Source organism: Podarcis muralis, chromosome 12 (assembly GCF_964188315.1).
Source record: "Podarcis muralis chromosome 12, rPodMur119.hap1.1, whole genome shotgun sequence".
NCBI lineage: Eukaryota > Metazoa > Chordata > Lepidosauria > Squamata > Lacertidae > Podarcis > Podarcis muralis.
This window is the reverse complement of record NC_135666.1, coordinates 37,465,337-37,483,983: the sequence shown is the minus strand read 5'-3', so window position 1 is coordinate 37,483,983 and position 18,647 is coordinate 37,465,337. Positions and strand designations below refer to the sequence as shown.

General features: G+C 44.1%; 2 protein-coding genes across 2 annotated transcripts; both read left to right on the top strand.

The window, feature by feature from the left end:
• Positions 1-1,544: 1,544 nt before the first annotated feature.
• On the top strand, positions 1,545-6,734 carry HOXA9 (homeobox A9). Its single transcript, XM_028750536.2, has 2 exons — positions 1,545-3,994; positions 5,362-6,734. Exons 1-2 carry the CDS (start codon positions 3,442-3,444, stop codon positions 5,598-5,600), a joined length of 792 nt encoding a protein of 263 aa, XP_028606369.1. The 5' UTR covers positions 1,545-3,441; the 3' UTR covers positions 5,601-6,734.
• Positions 6,735-13,968: 7,234 nt separating this feature from the next.
• HOXA7 (homeobox A7) lies at positions 13,969-17,775 on the top strand. The gene is given in 3 exon segments (XM_028750538.2): positions 13,969-14,047; positions 14,050-14,436; positions 15,797-17,775. Coding segments are annotated over 3 exon segments (768 nt in total). The 5' UTR covers positions 13,969-13,983; the 3' UTR covers positions 16,114-17,775.
• The last annotated feature ends 872 nt before the right edge of the window (positions 17,776-18,647 follow it).

Here is an 18,647-nt window from a genome sequence, read left to right as displayed (position 1 = left end):
CTGGGCGAAAATTTCCCGAAATGGGCGAGACAGTGTATATGGGTTGTTTATATGTCACGGCTACCGTTCTGCACACACTTACTTGGGAGTAAGTCCCAAATTTATGTGTTCAGGGTAATGTCCAAAGACTGGTAGCCGCCTTATTCCAACCCGAAGCCTATTTCATTGGAGCTAATTAACAGTTCAAAGAAAGCAGGAATTCGGCTAATGAGGGGGCTTTCTCCATTTTCATATTATTTGTCACTAAATGGAAGTCAGCTATAGGTGCTACAAAGCCGAGCTATTAAAAAAAGATTCCTGTTTATACTGAAAATACAATATGTGCACCAAATGAAGAAAATGGCGAAGTACTTTGTATTTATCCCTTTCTATCATTTCGAAGGTGAATGTAACAAATCATCTTTAAATTCTTTAATTTTAATGGTTCAGCAGCCAGCTTTTTTAAGGGAGCTCTGAAATGTTTATTCCTTTATTGTAACGCGAGCCTTACATTTCAAATTTCTACATGTCTACTCAAAAGCAAGTCCCACTGAGTTCAATGGCACTTCTAGGTAACTGGGTAAAGAGACTGCAGTCTTAGACTGCAATTTTACCCAGAAGTAAGTCCCACTGAGCTTTAATGGGACTTACTCTGTAGTACGTGCCGGGGATTGCAGCTGGATCATTCCCGTTGTTTCCCACTCTCAAAGGCTTAATCCGGAATGAAAAGTCACTACCGCCTCCGAAACCCCAAAAAGTCATAAAAACATTTAGGAATCCTGCTGTTAAGATTATTTTTCTCCTTCGAGGAGGAAGGAAGTTCTGCCAGCATATTTCACAACAGCTGACTCTCGATTTTAAACAAAAATGACGTAAGACTTCCGTCTTTCCAGGAGAGAAACCGACTAATAATAATATTTTCCTCCTCTCTCCTGTTGAGGATATCGCACTAAGGCGATCACATACTTTAGCTGTAATTACATAGGAAGACATTTGTCTACATTTTTTTTAAAAAGAAATGGCTTTGTTGAGGCATGGGAAGAGATTTCCAGCAACGCCCCTGCGAAATTGTTTCTGCTGAGGATCTGTGAAATATTAATTGTTTCTTGTAATCTCGGGACCTTATGTCAAAAAAAGAGAACTGACTGCTAATTTAAGTTTTTCTCAAGACTCAGCTATTGGAGAAGTATGAAAGGGGAAAAGAACGCTGACGTGATGTAAAGCTAATGAGAACCATACTTTTTGCGCTCACAATATTCACAGACGAATTTCATTAGCACGCGGTTTCCTTGCTATTTGCCCCGTCTCTAGCCTGACGAAGAGTTAAAAAAAATAAAATAATAAAATAAAATACAGAGATCCTTATTCTCTTCCCCCTCCTCCCAGTAGCAGAACACAGCATTTCTTTCCAAAGAAAGAAAGGAAAAAAGAAAGAAAGAAAGAGAAATAAATAGGGGGGGGGGGGAGACGTTTAGGAATCCTCCGGAGAAAGACAATGAATGCAAATGTCACCGACAATCCACCATTTAGTCATAACTTTAATCCACAACACTGGACTTGATCTGAGAACCGTATCACCTTCTCCTTGTTTTTCCTAGACGGCGGTAACCCTCCGCCGCTTACAGAAGCCATATAAGAACGTGCCAGAGAGTAAATAACTATTTGCACCTCAAATCCGACGGCTCGGGAATGCGATCCGCCAGCGGGGATACTGCATAAAAATCAAGGGCAGGCGACAGACAGGATTTTTGCTCCTATTTTGCTTTCATGCATGCTTAGGAATTAATCGTCATGAAGAGTGTGTGAATGTGAGTGTGTGTGTATAGTGTGTGTGTAGTGTGTGTGTGTGTGTGTGTGTGTGTGTGTGTTTGTGTGTATTCCTTCCCCACCCACAGACAGACACACAGTCTCACACACTCACAGTCTCCAACATAGCTGTGCTTTATCCGGTTCTTGACAGAATGTGTAGTTACACTTCAGAGAGAGAGAGAGAGAGAGAGAGAGAGAGAGAAGGGATAAAATGCCCAGTGGCCGTGGATCCCGCCGCAGTCAACTTGATCGAGGGGGATGTGTCCGCTCAGTTTTTCTCCCGCATAAAAGTTCTCTTCTGCATTCCTCCTCTTGACTTGGTCTCTTCCTTTTACCAAAATAAAATAACATAAAATAAAATATAAAGGTTATCTAGTTGTCAAACCTGCATCAAAGAACAGGGCATCAAACAACTTCTTGATAAAATGTCACAATATTATTTAAAAGAAAAAAAACAGCAAGAAGGGTAATTGTCTCCCACACCTGCAGGTTAAGCTAGTATTTCTGGCAGAATTTAAATGTGTCTGCGGTTCCTTGCCTTATTCTGCTGCTGGAATTATTTCGGGGGCTGTGCAGGGGGCGAGGGGAGGGAGAGAGAAGAGAAAGAGATTACTGAGGAGCCAGGAGGTGGGTGTTTGGGATTCCTAGTTGTGGGTCCGATTCCACAGTGAGGGATTCCTGGCTGTGGGTCCGAGGACTCTTAGATCGGAGGTGCAGATAAAGATGCAAATTTCGATATCGATTTGAGATCTCTCGCCCCCAGCCCCAGTTATCCTCCTGCTCTGTTCGGCGGTGGGCAGATTCCCTTCTGGAAAGGGGAATCGTGTTGGATTTGACTTTTCCCTGCCAGCCCCAGTTAGCTCTGAACTCAGCGGCACAGTATTATTTACAGTGAGTTCCCAAACTAAACACAATAGTATAATTTAACCTTTCCAGGCACTCGTAAATTTTTACTGCTGTGAAACACAGCGATGCAAATGAATATGCTCGTAGTTACTGACTTAATAACAACCCCGTGGCTCCCGAAACAATAACTCCTTATGAAATATAATAAATATATATTTAAATACAGTATGCCGCCAATGTTATTTTGCTTTTTTATTGCTTCAATTATTGTATAATTTTATGTGAAGGTCTCCGATCACAAGGAGGGTAGCCTGTCTTTGTGTGTGTGTGTGTGTGTGTGTGTATGTGTGTGTGTGTGTGTGTGAGAGAGAGAGACTTGGCTTTTTTTTTTTGCAAGGAACACGGACCATTGATGGGATGATTAATTATGATATAAAATAGTCCGCTTAAGAAAGGTGGCCATACCCAAAATTCTGATCTTTTAATCTCGATCAGCCACAATTAAAACAAATATTGCCGTACAAGTCGTCTATCCCTTTGCATAAAAACATATGGCTTTGCTATAAAAATGATGACGGGAAAACACTGACCCATTAATAGCCTGCGGACTGATTTATACTTTATTGTTCTGCTGCCCGGCCATGTGACGCGAGGCAGCCAATGGGCTGACAGGCAGCCTTCAACTTATTAGGTGACTGTACTTCTTCGTGAGGACCAAGTTGTTACATGAAATCTGCAGTTTCATAATTTCGCCAGGTCTTGCCTCTCCTTTTTTTGCACTGGGGCTGGGGCTGGGGCTTGGCTTGGATGGCTATGTCTTCTTCGGGGACGCTCAGCAACTACTACGTGGACTCTTTCCTCATCCACGACAGCGAGGAGCTGGTGCAGTCCCGCTATGGCTCGGCTTCTCTAGGTCAGCCGGCCAGGCAGGCGACCCTTGGAGACCACCCCGAGTTCACCCCGTGCAGCTTTCAGTCGAAAACCTCCGTCTTCAGCACTTCCTGGAACGCCGTGCACCCGCCGAGCGCTAACAATGTGCCCACCGTGTACCACCCGTACGTGCATCACCAGGCACCAATGGCAGCGCCCGACGGCAGGTACATGCGCTCGTGGCTGGAGCCCATGCCGGGCTCCTTGTCTTTCCCGGGCTTGCCGGCCAGCAGGCATTACGGCATTAAACCTGAACCGCTCACGGCCAGGAGGGGTGACTGTACCACCTTTGACACGCACGCGCTCTCTCTGACTGACTATGCTTGTGGTTCTCCTCCAGCTGATAGGGATAAGCAAGGCAACGACGGCGCGTTCTCGGAAAACAATGGCGAGAGCGAGGCGAACGGAGACAAGCCCCAGATCGACCCAAGTAAGTGCCATCCGCCTGGGCTTGGGCGGGAGGGTGGGTAGGGGGCTGGGTGTCGAGAGCCACCGTCTACCGTGAGCTATGCGGCAATGGCTGCTGGGTGGGTGACTGGGTGGGGGCTTCTGTGGTCATAGAAGAACGTCCAGCGGCACCACTGAGCTTCTCTCTATCTCTGTGTGTGTAGAATTGTGTGCGTAAAACGGAAAGATGGTTGCGCATGCATATACGCGTGTATGTACATATTTGGTGCCACAGTCTTTGTAGGCTCACGGTCTATGCAGCCAGCTAGGTCTGTGTGTGTTTCTCAGCGTCAAGGTGCCAGCAAAGTCCAGCATGACCTCCCTGTCGCAACAGTGTGCAGGGGCGCGTCACCAGCGTGTTTTCCTGGGCGCACGCTTCAGCTACAAAGCCACATTGGGGGGGGGGGATGGGAGGAGAGAGCCGGGCGGTGTAAGGGGGGGGGCGGCGTGAGAGGGTGGTGGTCGCGCACAACCCAAGTTACTTGGGAGAGGCGAGGAAAAACAAAACATTGGATGTGAATCTGATCCTTTTGTGACGACTGAGCTAGGAAAGCCAAGAACGACAACTGTGCATGTGTGTGTGTGTGTTTTCTCTAACTTCATTTTAGCACTCTCTTTGGCGACTGTTTATTCCACTCCTTTGCTTGTTGCTAACACCTTCGCTTGCCTTTAGAACCGAGCTAGCGGATCAATAGTGCAGGCACGGCAAATCATGCCAAATGCAAATGTGTGAGTAGGTGTTTTCCTACCTAAGCAAGCCAGGCTTCGCCCGAGGAGAGGGCCGGGTGGGTGTGTTCCCTTATCTCCTTGAAAGCGCCCAGTGGTTAGAAGGTCAGAACTGGAAAGTGAAACATTTTCCGTATGACACTTATTCTCAGGGGTTGTGCACCGGTCCTATATTTTTTTTTCCGGGGGGGGGGGGAGAAGAGAGAGAGAAATCAGGGGGCTTGGCTGAGAGGAAGGTAAGCAGCAAAGGCAGGCTTTGAAATTACACCCTATATAAACACTATGAAGAAGTGAGGCGGTGGCCAGTGGGGTTCCCCCCTCCCTTTTTCTTTTTCTTTTTTTACTACGCGTAATTCTACGTGACCTTTTCCGTGTGTCTCAGTTTGGAGTCCATTGTGTCTGACCCCATCCTGTACGTCTGTCCAAAGGAAAGGAATGTCGTAAACCACCAATATCAGGGCATCCATGCTCTTCAAAAGGAAGGTGGTGGCTTGGGGGGGTGGGAGGAGGTCTGTTTGTGTGCCTATGGGGTGGAGATGCAGTCATAATAGCAGTACGGGGGAGGTGTTGTTGGTGCGGGGTTCTTCGCCAACTTAACCCTCTTTGGCGTCGTTTTCCTTGCAGACAACCCGGCCGCGAATTGGTTGCACGCGAGATCCACTCGGAAAAAACGGTGCCCTTACACCAAGCACCAGACGCTGGAGCTGGAGAAAGAGTTTTTGTTCAACATGTATCTCACCAGGGACCGACGGTACGAAGTGGCCCGGCTCCTGAATTTAACCGAGAGACAAGTGAAAATCTGGTTTCAGAACCGGAGGATGAAAATGAAGAAAATCAACAAAGACCGAGCAAAGGATGAATGATGCTCGGCTTCCAGGTTTAATCACGTTTCAAACAGCAAAAATCTCCCCTTCCAGCGCAACGCAACACAATCCTCCCCTCTTCTGTTCCCAGCATACCCCGAGACTGTGTCCAGGCCTCATGTGTTGTTGTTGTTATTATTATTAATATTATTTGGGATTTCCCACCCCCCTGGGGTTGTTGCTGTTGTTTTGTCCTTGGCCAATTCAGCTCTTGAATGTATCTCGCCAGCGTGCAGGGAGATATGGCTGTGCCCCGGTGCTATTATGGAGGTACCCAGATTTATCATTTTCTAATCATAGGAAAGGAAAGGGGGCATTAAACTCGGAAGGCTGATCTGTTGGCTTGTCTAAATCTACCTGTCCTTCACGAAAGAAAGAAAGAAAGAAAGAAAGAAAGAAAGAAAGAAAGAAAGAAAGAAACTACCTTTTTAATGCACAATTCTTTACAGACTGTATAGGTTAGTCGACGTAGTTAATTTTATTTGCTCTTTGCGCGGCAGAGAGAGGTCTGCTCTAATACTTGAACACTGTGTTTTATTGTGGTAATTATATTTGTGACTCAATTTTTTGTGCTTGGGTGCTGTACCAGATGTGATTGTGTAAGCTAGGATTCAATTTGAACTCAGGTTGTTTATTATAAAGGTTGCATAGAGTATAGCTCGGTAGTGTAAGGAGTCCTTTTTTCTGTATCATTATTAGACAGTGAACCTTGGATTGTACCGGGGGGAAACCAATTCGTTCGCTCTCTTTCTATCCCAGCTTTTAAACACAAAAGTGGGGGGCATGATCTGGGATAGCCAAGGACTTGTGGACCCCCCAGTTCTTTTGAAGCAAGTCATTTTCGTATGCACACTTGATCGATCGATCTATCTATCTATATATATATAGTACAGTCTTCGTCAGTTGTATATATCATAATCTATATATTAAAGAAAGAAACCCTTAATAATCAGGCTAGCTTGAATCTTGTTTTTGCACCCGTGAGCAATTTTGAGATAACGGAGCTATACCTATATGTGAAAAAGAAGGTAACTACCTATGGTTTACGTTTTGAGTTTAATCGAATTTAATTGATTCTTATTGTAATGAAGTTTAATTTTATTGATAATAAATTATACACTCTAAAAAAACCTACCTTTTGGTTATTGTAGATTTGTATCGATTATTAACATAAAAAATAAAAAGTCCTGGACGTTATGTTTATGCAGAAGCTACACTGTATATTTTGCAATAGTTACCTCATGGCCTACTGACCAAATAGTTGTGTCCAGAATGATATTTAACTTTTTGCTAAATAAAATATATATTGATTCTTTTAAAAAAAAATTGTGCTGTTTTTAAGATTATTAAGAAGGCAAAACCTGCCCATCTTTACCTTTGGAGAGCAATCAGAATCCTAACACTGGTCCTTTAACACGGTTACTCAAAAGGAAGACCCACTCATTTTGATGGAACTTAACTTCCAAGCAGTTATGGTTCACATGGCAAATCCTTCTCCCAAACGAAAACGCGAGTGGAATCTGGGAGAAGAAGACAGTGGAGTAACTGGGCCAGGCATGTTGCGCCCAGGCTATCCAACGATTGCAAAGAACCCTGAACTGGAAACGAAGGATAGTAACTAGTGTGGGTGTCTTTAATTAGTTAAGATGCTGTGAAATAATAATAATAATAATAATAATAATAATAATAATAATAATAATAATAATAATAATAATAATAATGCAATTGATAAACATAAACCAAAGCAGCAGGATAAAATTTCGGTGACCTTTTGCAGGTCAGTACCCGCCCCCCTTTCAACTCTCATTTTTTTAAAAAACAGCTTGGCTTCCAGAAGCAAATAATCCATAGAGTATGAAATTTCATCCATGTCTCTTCATAGAGAAAGCATTCCCAATGTAAAACCCATTCCAGCTGCTTTCTGTGTCCTCCGTGCATTCTCGCCCGCGAAATAAACACACCGCGTTTGACGCAGCCAAAGATGGAGGCTTATCGGGCAACAATGGAAGCTAGAAAGGTTTTTGGGTCGTTGTTTATAAAGTTCAGGTTAGAAAATCGGGCTGGTTGGCAAAGGCGTGTTGGTGATGGAGATTAACCAACACTTTAACGAATACATGCAGGCGATGGAGTGGGGGTGGGCAGTCCAAACGGATGGAGAATAAAAGGAATTCTGACGCGTTGGGAGTTTAGTCGTGCCTCGGGCAGGCTCGGCTCTCCGCTCTGAAATTATTATCCTCCCCCATAAAAAAATATACCAGTTAGAGCAGAGTTGTGCACAAGACCAAACAGGGACTCCTCTGTAGCTCATTGCAGAAGAGTTTATTTTAAAGGCACAAACAAGCCCGCACACTTCCAGCTAACAAGTCTTAGCTGAAGAAGCTGTTAAGAAAATTCAGAGCCATAGTGTGCCATAAAAGAAAATGACGGCTGTAACCGTTTATGGGGTGTAAAATGCTGTAGGGTGGAAGGCAAGAAGCTTCGGTATCTCAGGCTTTGAAAATGTTCGAAGGTTCAGAGAGGCAGGGGAAATCACTTGGAGTTTTGTTGGCCTTTTTAATTTTCATTTTTAAAAATAAAGAAATCTCTGGTAAATTGCATTAAATTAACACAAAGCGAAACAGTTCTTGTCTGCAAAAACAAGGGTGGGGGGGAGTTCTAATTAATGCCTGTCCCAGTGGTTTGGGATGTTGCGACGCCCTCTGTTGTTGCAGACAGTGGGGACTTCAAAGAATCCGCATTGGAAGTGCGTAATAAATGGCAGGTCTGCAAACTGTCTGGAATTCGGCCCTTAATGAGTTTACAACTGTCCAGCCACAATTAAGATTTTCTACAAAAGCCCTTTCATTTGTTTTGTCTGGCTGTTTTAGATAAAGCGGCTCTGCGGAAATAGCTCGTTTTTATTAGCCCTTTCCCCTCTGAAATGTAGGCTGTAAGGTGAACGTTTATCTTTAATGAATATACCGCTGGAACCTTTTCTATAATTGCTACTGCATGGCAAAGTAGATTACCGAAGCGTTTGCAGGGGTAGATATCAGCTATGTTTACACGTTCGTCAGATTCCTGCACCTATTTTATTGCTTGCGGTTACCAGGACGGAACAGCAGATGGCAGTGTTGTTCCACGAAAACAAGGGCGATTTCCGCCATGAAGCCAATGGAAAAAATTCTAAAATGTCGACTTCCTAGGAGCAGCATATGCGGTTTTGAAACTCCTGATTTGATATTAACAAAAGGCGATATTATATATGTCCCCACTACTAAAAGGAATACCTTAATGCTTCAGTATTTCGTGTTTCCATATGTTATACTCTTAAAAGTCAATAACTGCAATGGTAAAGTTCTCCGTTTGTAACTATTAGTATTATCATGCCAGTACTGTACAGATTGATATTTTCCCCTCTCAGCTTGAAGCCTGCTTCAAGAATACTGCTAATTTGACCGCAGTAAGAGCAAATAATATGTCGTGCGCCTGAGTGCACGTATCAAACACATGTACAGTGAGACTATATTTAAACAGTTTAAGCTTATACAGATGCATTTGGGTTAAACATCCCGTGTATATTGTAATCGACTAGTGAAAATGCATAACGGAGATATAATGTAAAGATATATAATGCACAAAGTCAAAGCAGATATACTCACACAACATAATCGTTTATATTAACCCGTTCATGGCTTAGGCAATTTACCTGGGAATCTGCCCCAATGAATGCAGCGAGGCTTCTTACTTCAGAGTAGACCTGTATAGGACTGCACTACGCTATACTGAGGCCGCATAAGCAATTTTTATAGCCGGGAATCTCAAAGCGCTTGGAATGCGGACGCTGGTGATTGAAACGCGGCGGAGTTGTTAAAGAAACATGCTCAGTGTGTATTTAAAAACAACAACAACACACAGTTAGGCGTGGGTTTTTTATTTTATTTTTTAAAAAATATTCCGATCAATTTTTTTAAAAAAGTATTTATTAGGAGCAAACAGTTTTCACAATGCAATGGGCGAGCTTTTGAGATGCTGAACATGGATGGCTCCATCTTAATCTCTCATTCAGCCAATGATCCCTGCCTTTGGTTCCAATTCTGCTCCGGACCAGAATCTTTCTGAAACGACGTTCTTTTCGCCGGGCCAAAACAGAGGCTCTAGGTTGGTGGCTCGACAACAAAATTTAATTTGAAAATTATTTACCGGCCACTGAATTTCTTCACCAGATGTCTTTGAGGCAGTTAAAGGCTCCCGCTCGCTTCCTTAAGCAATTTCATCTCTGTGGGACCCGGTTTAATTATGCAGTGCAGATGATAACAGTTCTAAAACGCCGCATGACTAAGATGCCTGTACGAATCTAGGCTGGAACTCTTACGGCATTTTATTTACTCTTTCATATATATATATATGTATGTGTGTGTATGTATATGTTTATGTATATATAGTATATATTGTATATATTGTGTATATATATATACACATCTCTCCTTCACTTCTGAATTCTACGGCTCCATCGATTAGTAATTGAGCCATATACACAAACATACATACGGAAGATAGATGAATGGACTCGATGTTGGTGAATAAATAAGACAATCAAACCACAAATGTGTGCCTACTGTACCGAAATTAAGAGCCAAGAAGGACAGCATTATTGGGGAAATGCTTTAAGTTTGCGTCTTTTTTCCCTGCAAAAAAGAAAAAGAAAAAGAACGTTTAGCAGTCAAACGTTTCCCACTAAATGTGATTATCAAAGGTATTTTATTGTAATTCCTTAGTAGGAATCCAGGAGGATTCCTAAAAAAGACTGGAAATTTATTGTGCATTTATTTAGGATGGAACTTACATATACTCTACTTAATAAAAATCCCCAGTAGAAAATGTCGTTTATATGAACTCATGGCAGCTTTTAATGTTAATTCTTATTGTCTCGTGTGTACTTTTAATGTAGCTTGTCCTCAATGGCTTCAGTTACAGTGAAATGCAAACACAAATATATACATTTGTTGTAAGTAATTTGGACAATGGGTGATCAATGGAGGGAATAAAGGAGGAAGAAGGCATCTGAAACAGCGGAATAATACCCCAAGTCCAAATTGCAGAAAATTCTTTGCTTGATCCCAAAATAAACCACCCTGCAGAATGACCAGTTGGTGTGTGTGTTTTTAAATCATCCTCGTTATTTTAAACTTTTTATTCTGTGGGTGGAGGTAGTTTTTAAACGAGGTTTGTTTAGAGAAACCTAGAAAGCAGCAGTTTCCAGGTTACAATTTTTTAAAGGGGGCGGAGAGGGCACTTTGGATGGAATGAGTGACCTAGGGAAAACTTTAAATAATTAAGCAGTATCCATTCCAACGTATCTTTTATTTTTATTTTTAAGTGGGATGGAGAATAGAGGCATCTTCGAAAACTGGACACCATTAAATTTCCGCATTCATGTACCGGTAATATGTCCAGGAAACATGGCTTAGAAGTGAATAATCATTTCCCCCCTCTTTTTTGCTATTTATACTGGAAGTCTATACTTTGGAGGTGATTCGGAGCTCATTGCGAAGGGACATTCCGTTTAGCGAGGGTTAGTCCTGAGACTTTATTATAAAACGCCCTATTTCCTGGAGGGGAGGCCGTGGACAACGGTGTGTGTGTGTGTGTGTGCGTGTGTGTGTGATGGTCTTCTGAATTTAAATAGCGTTTCCAAGAAGTGACTTTAGGCAAACGCGATTTTAAAATATATTTATATAATCCCAGCAGAACTGAGACACACACACACACGTCTAAGAAAGCAGTGTGCGGTTTGATGCTCCCAGACCTCGGCCTCAAAGCTAGTTGCACTTAACGGTGTCCTTTAAAGACTCATCGATAAAATTCTGTCTTGCTCTTATCAATACCCAAGTCTAGACTGTCGGTTCTGTTTGCTGCTGCTTTCTTCTGGCATCTTGGCTGCGTTGTCACCAGAGGAGCAATTTATTGGCAGAATGCCGTCTAATTCCGCTTCTTTGATCTGGCTCGTCGTCTTTGGCAGGTTTTCTTTCTCCTTCCCTTCTAACTTCTTAGTCCTCTTTTATTTTTCTCAGGAGGCTTTTATTTCTTTCTTTCTTAAAATTTCAAGGTTATTTTTTTTAAGGGGGTATTATTATTATTGTAGCCCCTCAATCTTGCATCACACGCCTCCCCCCCCCCCCCCCCGCCAACACACACATTTTCTTCCTTTGGGTTTGACAGCCATCTTGGTGCCTTGACCGATCTTGGCGGAATGAAAACCAAAGACGTCTGTCGATGCAACCAGACTGTTCTCTCGCAGGAATAGCAAAGCAAAGCTCGAAGGGCGGTCTCCGCGCCCAGGACCGGCTCCAGTCCATATCACCGATTGTGAAGACGAGTTCATGATAATAATGTTCTTCCTTTCCAAAACTGTACACCAACACCTCTCTCCAGCCCCTGTTGCACCCGGGCCTCCTCAGGCCCCTTAGCTGAGCCCTCCCCCGCTTCCCTCCCATGGGTTGCCAAAATGTGCCCCTCTGAAGGGTCCCTGCGAAATATGGGCCAGGCATAATTTTAAACTGGTGAGAACCTCTTTGTACACACAGGATACCAAACTCTATAATCTAAAGGGAGAATTTCCGGGGCAATCTCATTGTCCTCCTTCCAGTTTATGGTGTGCAATATAGCAGGGCAGTAAAAGCTGTCTTTACCAAAACTCCCCCGTCTGAGGGAAGGAAACTAGTTTTACGATCCGTTTTAAAGGAAGGGTAGGGCGCAACATCCTCAATGGCGTGTCCTCTTATTGCTTGGTGGGGGCCGAGTGTTTAGAAATTAAGGAGCTGCCTTATCCGAGATCTGGGACGGACACACACACATACACACACATGCCACCGCTCTCGCCACCACCACATAAAGTCAGAGGTAGGTATTTATTTACCCCGGAGGCGGAGGAGGAGAAAGAAGAAGCCAGGATGAAACAAAGAAACCTGAGTCCGCATCCCAAGTCTCTTCGATTTTTTTTTAAAAAATAAGAGGTGCTGAAAGTCCGTTTGTTTTTATTTTATTTCCCACTGTATCATTTTTTTGGGGGGGGGTGGTGGTGGCTGAAATATGCATGCTAATGCATAGAAGAAATCCGCACCAGTAAAGGCAGACCGGCTGCATTATCACCGAAAAACAAAAACAAAACAAAACAAAACAAAACTCCCTCCTGGATATAAACCTTCCTGGAGTAAAAGGAACAGGCAAAAGTAGACACATGCCTTCTTCTTCTTCTTCTTCTTCTTCTTCTTCTTCTTCTTCTTCTTCTTCTTCTTCTTCTTCTTCTTCTCCTCCTCCTCCTCCTCCTCCTCCTCCTCCTCCTCCTCCTCCTCCTCTTTCTTTTTAGGAAAGATACCCACCCGCCCTCCCTCAGATATGCTGTGCTTTTTCTCTATTTGTGTTTTGTTGCTGAGGAAGAGAATTTGGCAAAAGAGGGGGAGAGAGATGATAGAACACGTATTTAGCAACCCTTCACTCATCTCGCCAGCAGCGATTAGCCGAATATGTCTGTCAATATCTTAATAAATCTGCGAGCAAATTGGGAAGCCTCTCATATAAATATTTCACTCTTTCCTTTCCTGAGGAAAAATAAATGTGAGCAGGATACAGAAGGATTTGCCAAATGAGTTCATTCATACACACACACACACACACACACACACACACACACACACACACAGACTTGAGATAGACAGACGCAGATAACACATCCTGCATAATGGTGGTGGTTGTTTTTACTATGGGGGTATTTTTTATGGGCACCTTGCCTTTGTATTTATTTATTTATTTAATGTGCTTTCCCTCCCGCAGTTCTACCCCTCCCCTTTCGGAATATGGAAGAGCTGAAAGGCGGAGAGATAAGAAACAAGAAAAACAAACAGGAAACGTACATGGAAACTCAGAGTTGTGTTTGTGGTTTATTTCCAGCTCTGCAGGAAATATGACTGAGGAGTGGGGTATATGGAGGAGCAGAACAGAAATGCCTTTTCCTCCCCTTAAAAAAAGAAAAGACGAGGAGAAAAGGGGTAGAGAGGATAAAGATGCAAAGAGGAAAATGTGTATTTCAAAACACTGGGTTTCTTATTCTCGCTCCCTCTGCCTCGGGGCTGATCTCGGCGCTCCCTCGGCTTTATCCGGAGCCTCTCCGGGAACCCGGGCCCCGTTGGAGCTGCCCGAGCGGCCAAGTCTCCCCCTCGCCTTCGAATCGGCCAGGCGTCGGCTCGATCCTCTTCCCCTTCCATCATAGGACCTTGTGAGCCACCCTGATCTATACCACCTGTGATGCAGGAGGAGATTGGAGGATGGGGTCATATGACTGGTCACGTGGTGGAGGCAGCTCAGTCCAAAAGAAAATGGGGTTTGGTGTAAATCTGGGGGTGTAATGTTATCATATATCACGCTACCTCGTAAAACCGACACGGAAGCCTACCGGACCACAAATCACCGGTCAAAATTATGAGTTCTTCGTATTATGTGAACGCTCTTTTTAGCAAATATACGACGGGGGCTGCTTCTCTCTTCCAAAATGCGGAGCCCACGTCTTGCTCCTTTGCTACCAACTCGCAGAGAAGCGGCTATGGACCAGGCGCTAGCGCGTTCACCTCCTCCATGCCTGCCTTGTACAACGTGAACAGCACCATATATCAAAGCCCGTTCTCTTCCGGATACAGCCTGGGCTCGGATGCCTACAACCTGCATTGCTCCACTTTTGATCAGAACATTCCCGTCCTTTGCAATGACTTAACCAAACCCAGCTGTGACAAAGCGGAGGACAGCAACCTGCACAGCCAGGCGGAGAGTAATTTCCGGATATACCCCTGGATGAGGTCTTCAGGTATGGGGGAGGAAGGAAGGAAGGAAGGGGGGTGGGGGGACAAAACCGAGATGCGGGCGGGGAAGGCCGGGCTGAGCGGGGGGGGGGGGGCGTTGGATTGAAAGCGCTGCCAGGCAGGCGAATGGCAACTTCCACGCGGGTGCGGGGGCAACTTCCACGCAAGGAGCGCGCGCGCGCCTGCCCTGCCTGCCTGCTTTTAATTAGAGCAAGCGGCGCCATTGCGCAGAAAGCCCGTGGCATTGTATGTAAATGAGTCTCATAAAACTTTTTATTGCCCAATTAATGGGTTCTAGCCTCGTAAATTTATTTAACTCTCTCTCTCTCTTTCTCTTTCCCTCCCCTGATATGGAATGGGAGCGTTGGGTTGAATTTTTGGTCGGGGCCCTAGGGAAATATGGGAAGGGTGATGGCGAAGGTGCCCCGAGACTGGCAGGGGGAGAGCCTCGCTTCTCCTCGCCCGCACTGGCGAAGGAGGCGGGGGGGGGGGGAGTAATGCTGAGTGAGAGAAGAGCCGGGGGTGCGGACTGGGGTGGGGGACGTATCAGAGAGAGAGAGAAAAAAAATATATGGGGGGGAAATGGAGCTTTCTCTTGGAGTGAGCGAAAACGTTTGATTCCCTATTATTAATCTGACCCACCCTCCGCAAGAAATATAGACGGTCAGTGGTAGGCATGTCAATAAAGAAATGGGTTATTGGAGCGATGCAAACCCGAACCTGCAGTTAATTTTGCGGGAGGACAGGAAGACCTGCTCTTTTAACTGGGAGCAAAAGCGAGCCCTGAGTTCCAGACACCGCTTTGACTTCCGCCAGAGTCTGGAATGTGGCGGGCAAACCGGAGAGAGCTTGCTTTCAGTCAATCGCCCTCTTTTCCCCCGCCTGGGTTTATTTATTTAAACTACCTGGTTAAAACCCGAATTCCTCCACCCACCCGGTTTGTCGCCTTTGCCCCGGGCACTTGAGGGAAAGCTAAGCCTTCAGTTTTTAATATACTGTGCAGGAAGTCGGTGGGATTTGCTTCCGAGTAGACCTGTCTCAGAATTGGACGGTCAGCTTCTATCCACTGGCCAGGAAGTTACGCCTTGCTGGACTCAATGGAGCTTACTTCTGAGTAGGCATGAGCAAGATTGAAGTGCTGCTGTCCTGTTCCGAAATATACATACATACATACATACATACATACATACATACATTTATTGGGGGGGGGGGGGGGGCTCGTGTGTGTGTGTGTGTGTGTGTGAGAGAGAGAGAATAGGAAATAGAAGGGATTTGTTTTTCATTTGTTTGCCAGTGTTGTAAAACTATTTCCTGGTTCTCTAACTTCGGTGGTTCTTCCCCGGCCTCCCCAAATCCTCTCTTCAGGTCCGGATAGGAAGAGAGGGCGTCAGACCTATACCCGTTACCAAACTCTGGAGCTGGAGAAAGAATTCCATTTCAACCGCTATCTGACCCGGCGGCGGCGGATAGAGATCGCCCACGCCCTGTGCCTGACCGAGAGGCAGATCAAGATTTGGTTTCAAAACCGGCGCATGAAATGGAAGAAGGAACATAAAGAAGAAGCTGGAGGCGGCGGCGACGGCGGCAGCGGCGCCCCGGCGGCCAACGACAGCACATCAGCTACTGCCTCTGTGGAGAAAGTAGAGGAGGAGGAGGAAGAAGAGGAAGAGGAAGCGGAATGAACGGACAACTCCCCCCCCCCTCTCCCGGGCTCTAGCTCGCCGGAGCCCAGCGCTCGTCTTCTGTATGCACGTGACATTGTAAACGCTCTCTTCAAATAATAATTAAAATCTATTTAAAAAGGAGACCCTTGCAATCGCCAATTCCAATTATAAGGGATGGGGGGAGAGGTGAGTTCACCTCGACTGGCCCTTCCGCATTCCCAGAGCATCCGAGACACACAGCTCTGTGTAAACTAAGAGTAAAATTATCACTTGAACACCCGGACCAGTTTGGCTGTGAATGTCCAGACCTGTTGTATTATTATTTTTTGTTACATGATAGACGGATAGATTTTTCTCCCCGCCCTGATATCTGTGAGGGGAGGGGGGTGTCGTAACTTGCACATAATAAGAAAAAGAAAAAAAGGGGGGGGGACGCTGGGGAGCCGCATATAGTTTAACTTCCAAATAAACTACCTGACTGTACTGGTCCCAATCAATCGCTAAGGGATAAGTGCATTAGGCTCACACTCAAACTACCTAATTTACGCTGAGGATCGATGTACTTCCAGTTACTGAATTTTTTTGTTCTTGTTTCTTTGTTTAAAATAACCTGAAGAAGGATTTGGGGGTGGGTGGGGAATTTCGAATTCCATGCGGGAGAAAACAATGACTAAACCACTACACTCAGCTGCAGTGATTTGTACTACCTATTTTCCAAACTACCTATTATCTAGCTCCGCCTACCTATCTTCAAAATTATGCTGTATTTTATTAATGCAAAAAGGAAAGATGACGATACTTAAAGCGGACTTCCTTGCAGGACCTGAAGCGTAGCGCATAAGGTATAAAAGGGAAAACAATTGAAATGGGAGGCCTTCCCAAGTCCGCCACAGGATTTGATGCCTGGTATTGTTGAGTATAATTTAAAGTTTTTAAATAATAATAATAATATATTTATTCTAAGGCTGTTATTAAGTGGAAACAATATGCTGCAATGTAAGCTTTCGTCACACAAGTCTTCGCTAGGCCGAATTTGATGGAGGTTAAACCATCGCAATGGATTTGTACAAAGCGGTTTCATCGCGTCCTTTTTGTGCGGCTCTGCTCAAGGCCGATTTAGTGTTCCCTTTTGAGTTTTCTACCATTCTGCTTGATGCAACTGAAAAAAACACAAAGCAACAAATTGAAAAAAAAGATGTGAATTTAAGCACCGGCCACATATAGCTATTCTCAGCCACCTTATTCCCTTCTCCCTATTGCCAGAATGTGTTAAGTCTGAAGCAGCGTTAATTTTCATATCAAAGAACGAATATTGTATATTGGATCGAGGGAGGCTTGAGCCATTTCTGATTTTCTTGGACCTCATTGATAAATATACCATGTCATCTGCTGGGAAGCCCGTACTTGGTTAGGCAAACTTTGTAGCATGAAGCAACGTCGACAACTCTGTATAAATAAATTCTGCCTTGAAAGTTTTGGCTAAACTTTATTCATAAAATGTACGTTACAATGTGTTTTTTCCACTGTGAACATTGAGGTATCTCGTGTTAAAATTGAAGGGGGCGGGAAGTGCGTGTGTGTGTGCGTCTGCGTGAATACTCTTCGGAGGTGCTGTCGTGTATCGCCCACGTTCGATGTGTTTTATGTTACACAGAAATAAAAAAATGCTTGTTGACAAAATATCCTCTCTTTTTTATTATTAAAAGTTACATATCTATATAAACATTTATATACACATCTAGGCACGCAGGCAGACCCGCATCCAAATGCGAAAGTCCCGAGTATATACAAAACAACCCAAAGCAACTAACGATAACTCTGTCAACCTGGTACTTGGAAATAAATGTTAATATAATCACTAAGATCTGCTCTCACAGTGATCTACTTTATATATGAGAATGAGCGAGCGGGCTGCTAGCCACCCAGCAAGCAACCCAAATATTACTTGGGCGGAAATCTCGTGGATTCCAATCAGAGTTCCTTCCCCATAGTATAATGGGGATACAAAAGAGAGATTTTGCTTAAGATGAGTCTACTGGTTCGTTGGAAAACATATATCTGATTTCCAAGTAGGTCCTAATTAACTAATTCAGGATTTGTTTTTCAAACGCATCTCGCGAGGTATATATAGGCTGGTATAGTCCGCACTTTGGAGAGGAAGTCACTGAAATTTCTGGAATGGAATGACTATAAGGCGCTTTAAGGCGCTGTCTGTAGGGTGTACGGTAGCCCTCAGAACACGGAATTAAGGACAATGCCATCAGCAAAGATATAACATGTATAGAACCTATTTCCATAGCATATTCCCAAAATATTTCTCCTACGAGCAATTTTTCTCCCCGCCTCCTTTTTATTCATTTAAAGCAAAACTAAGTGCTATCTCTCATTCATATATATATATATATTCCATATATATATATATGGAAAGATAAATAAGAGTGGTGAGTGAATAAGGGCAGATTTCCTGCTGCTCTGTTAAAAGCGTGTGGCACAGTTTTAATATTCGCCCTATTATAAAATACAATCCAAAAATTGTCCAGACTGTGGGTCCT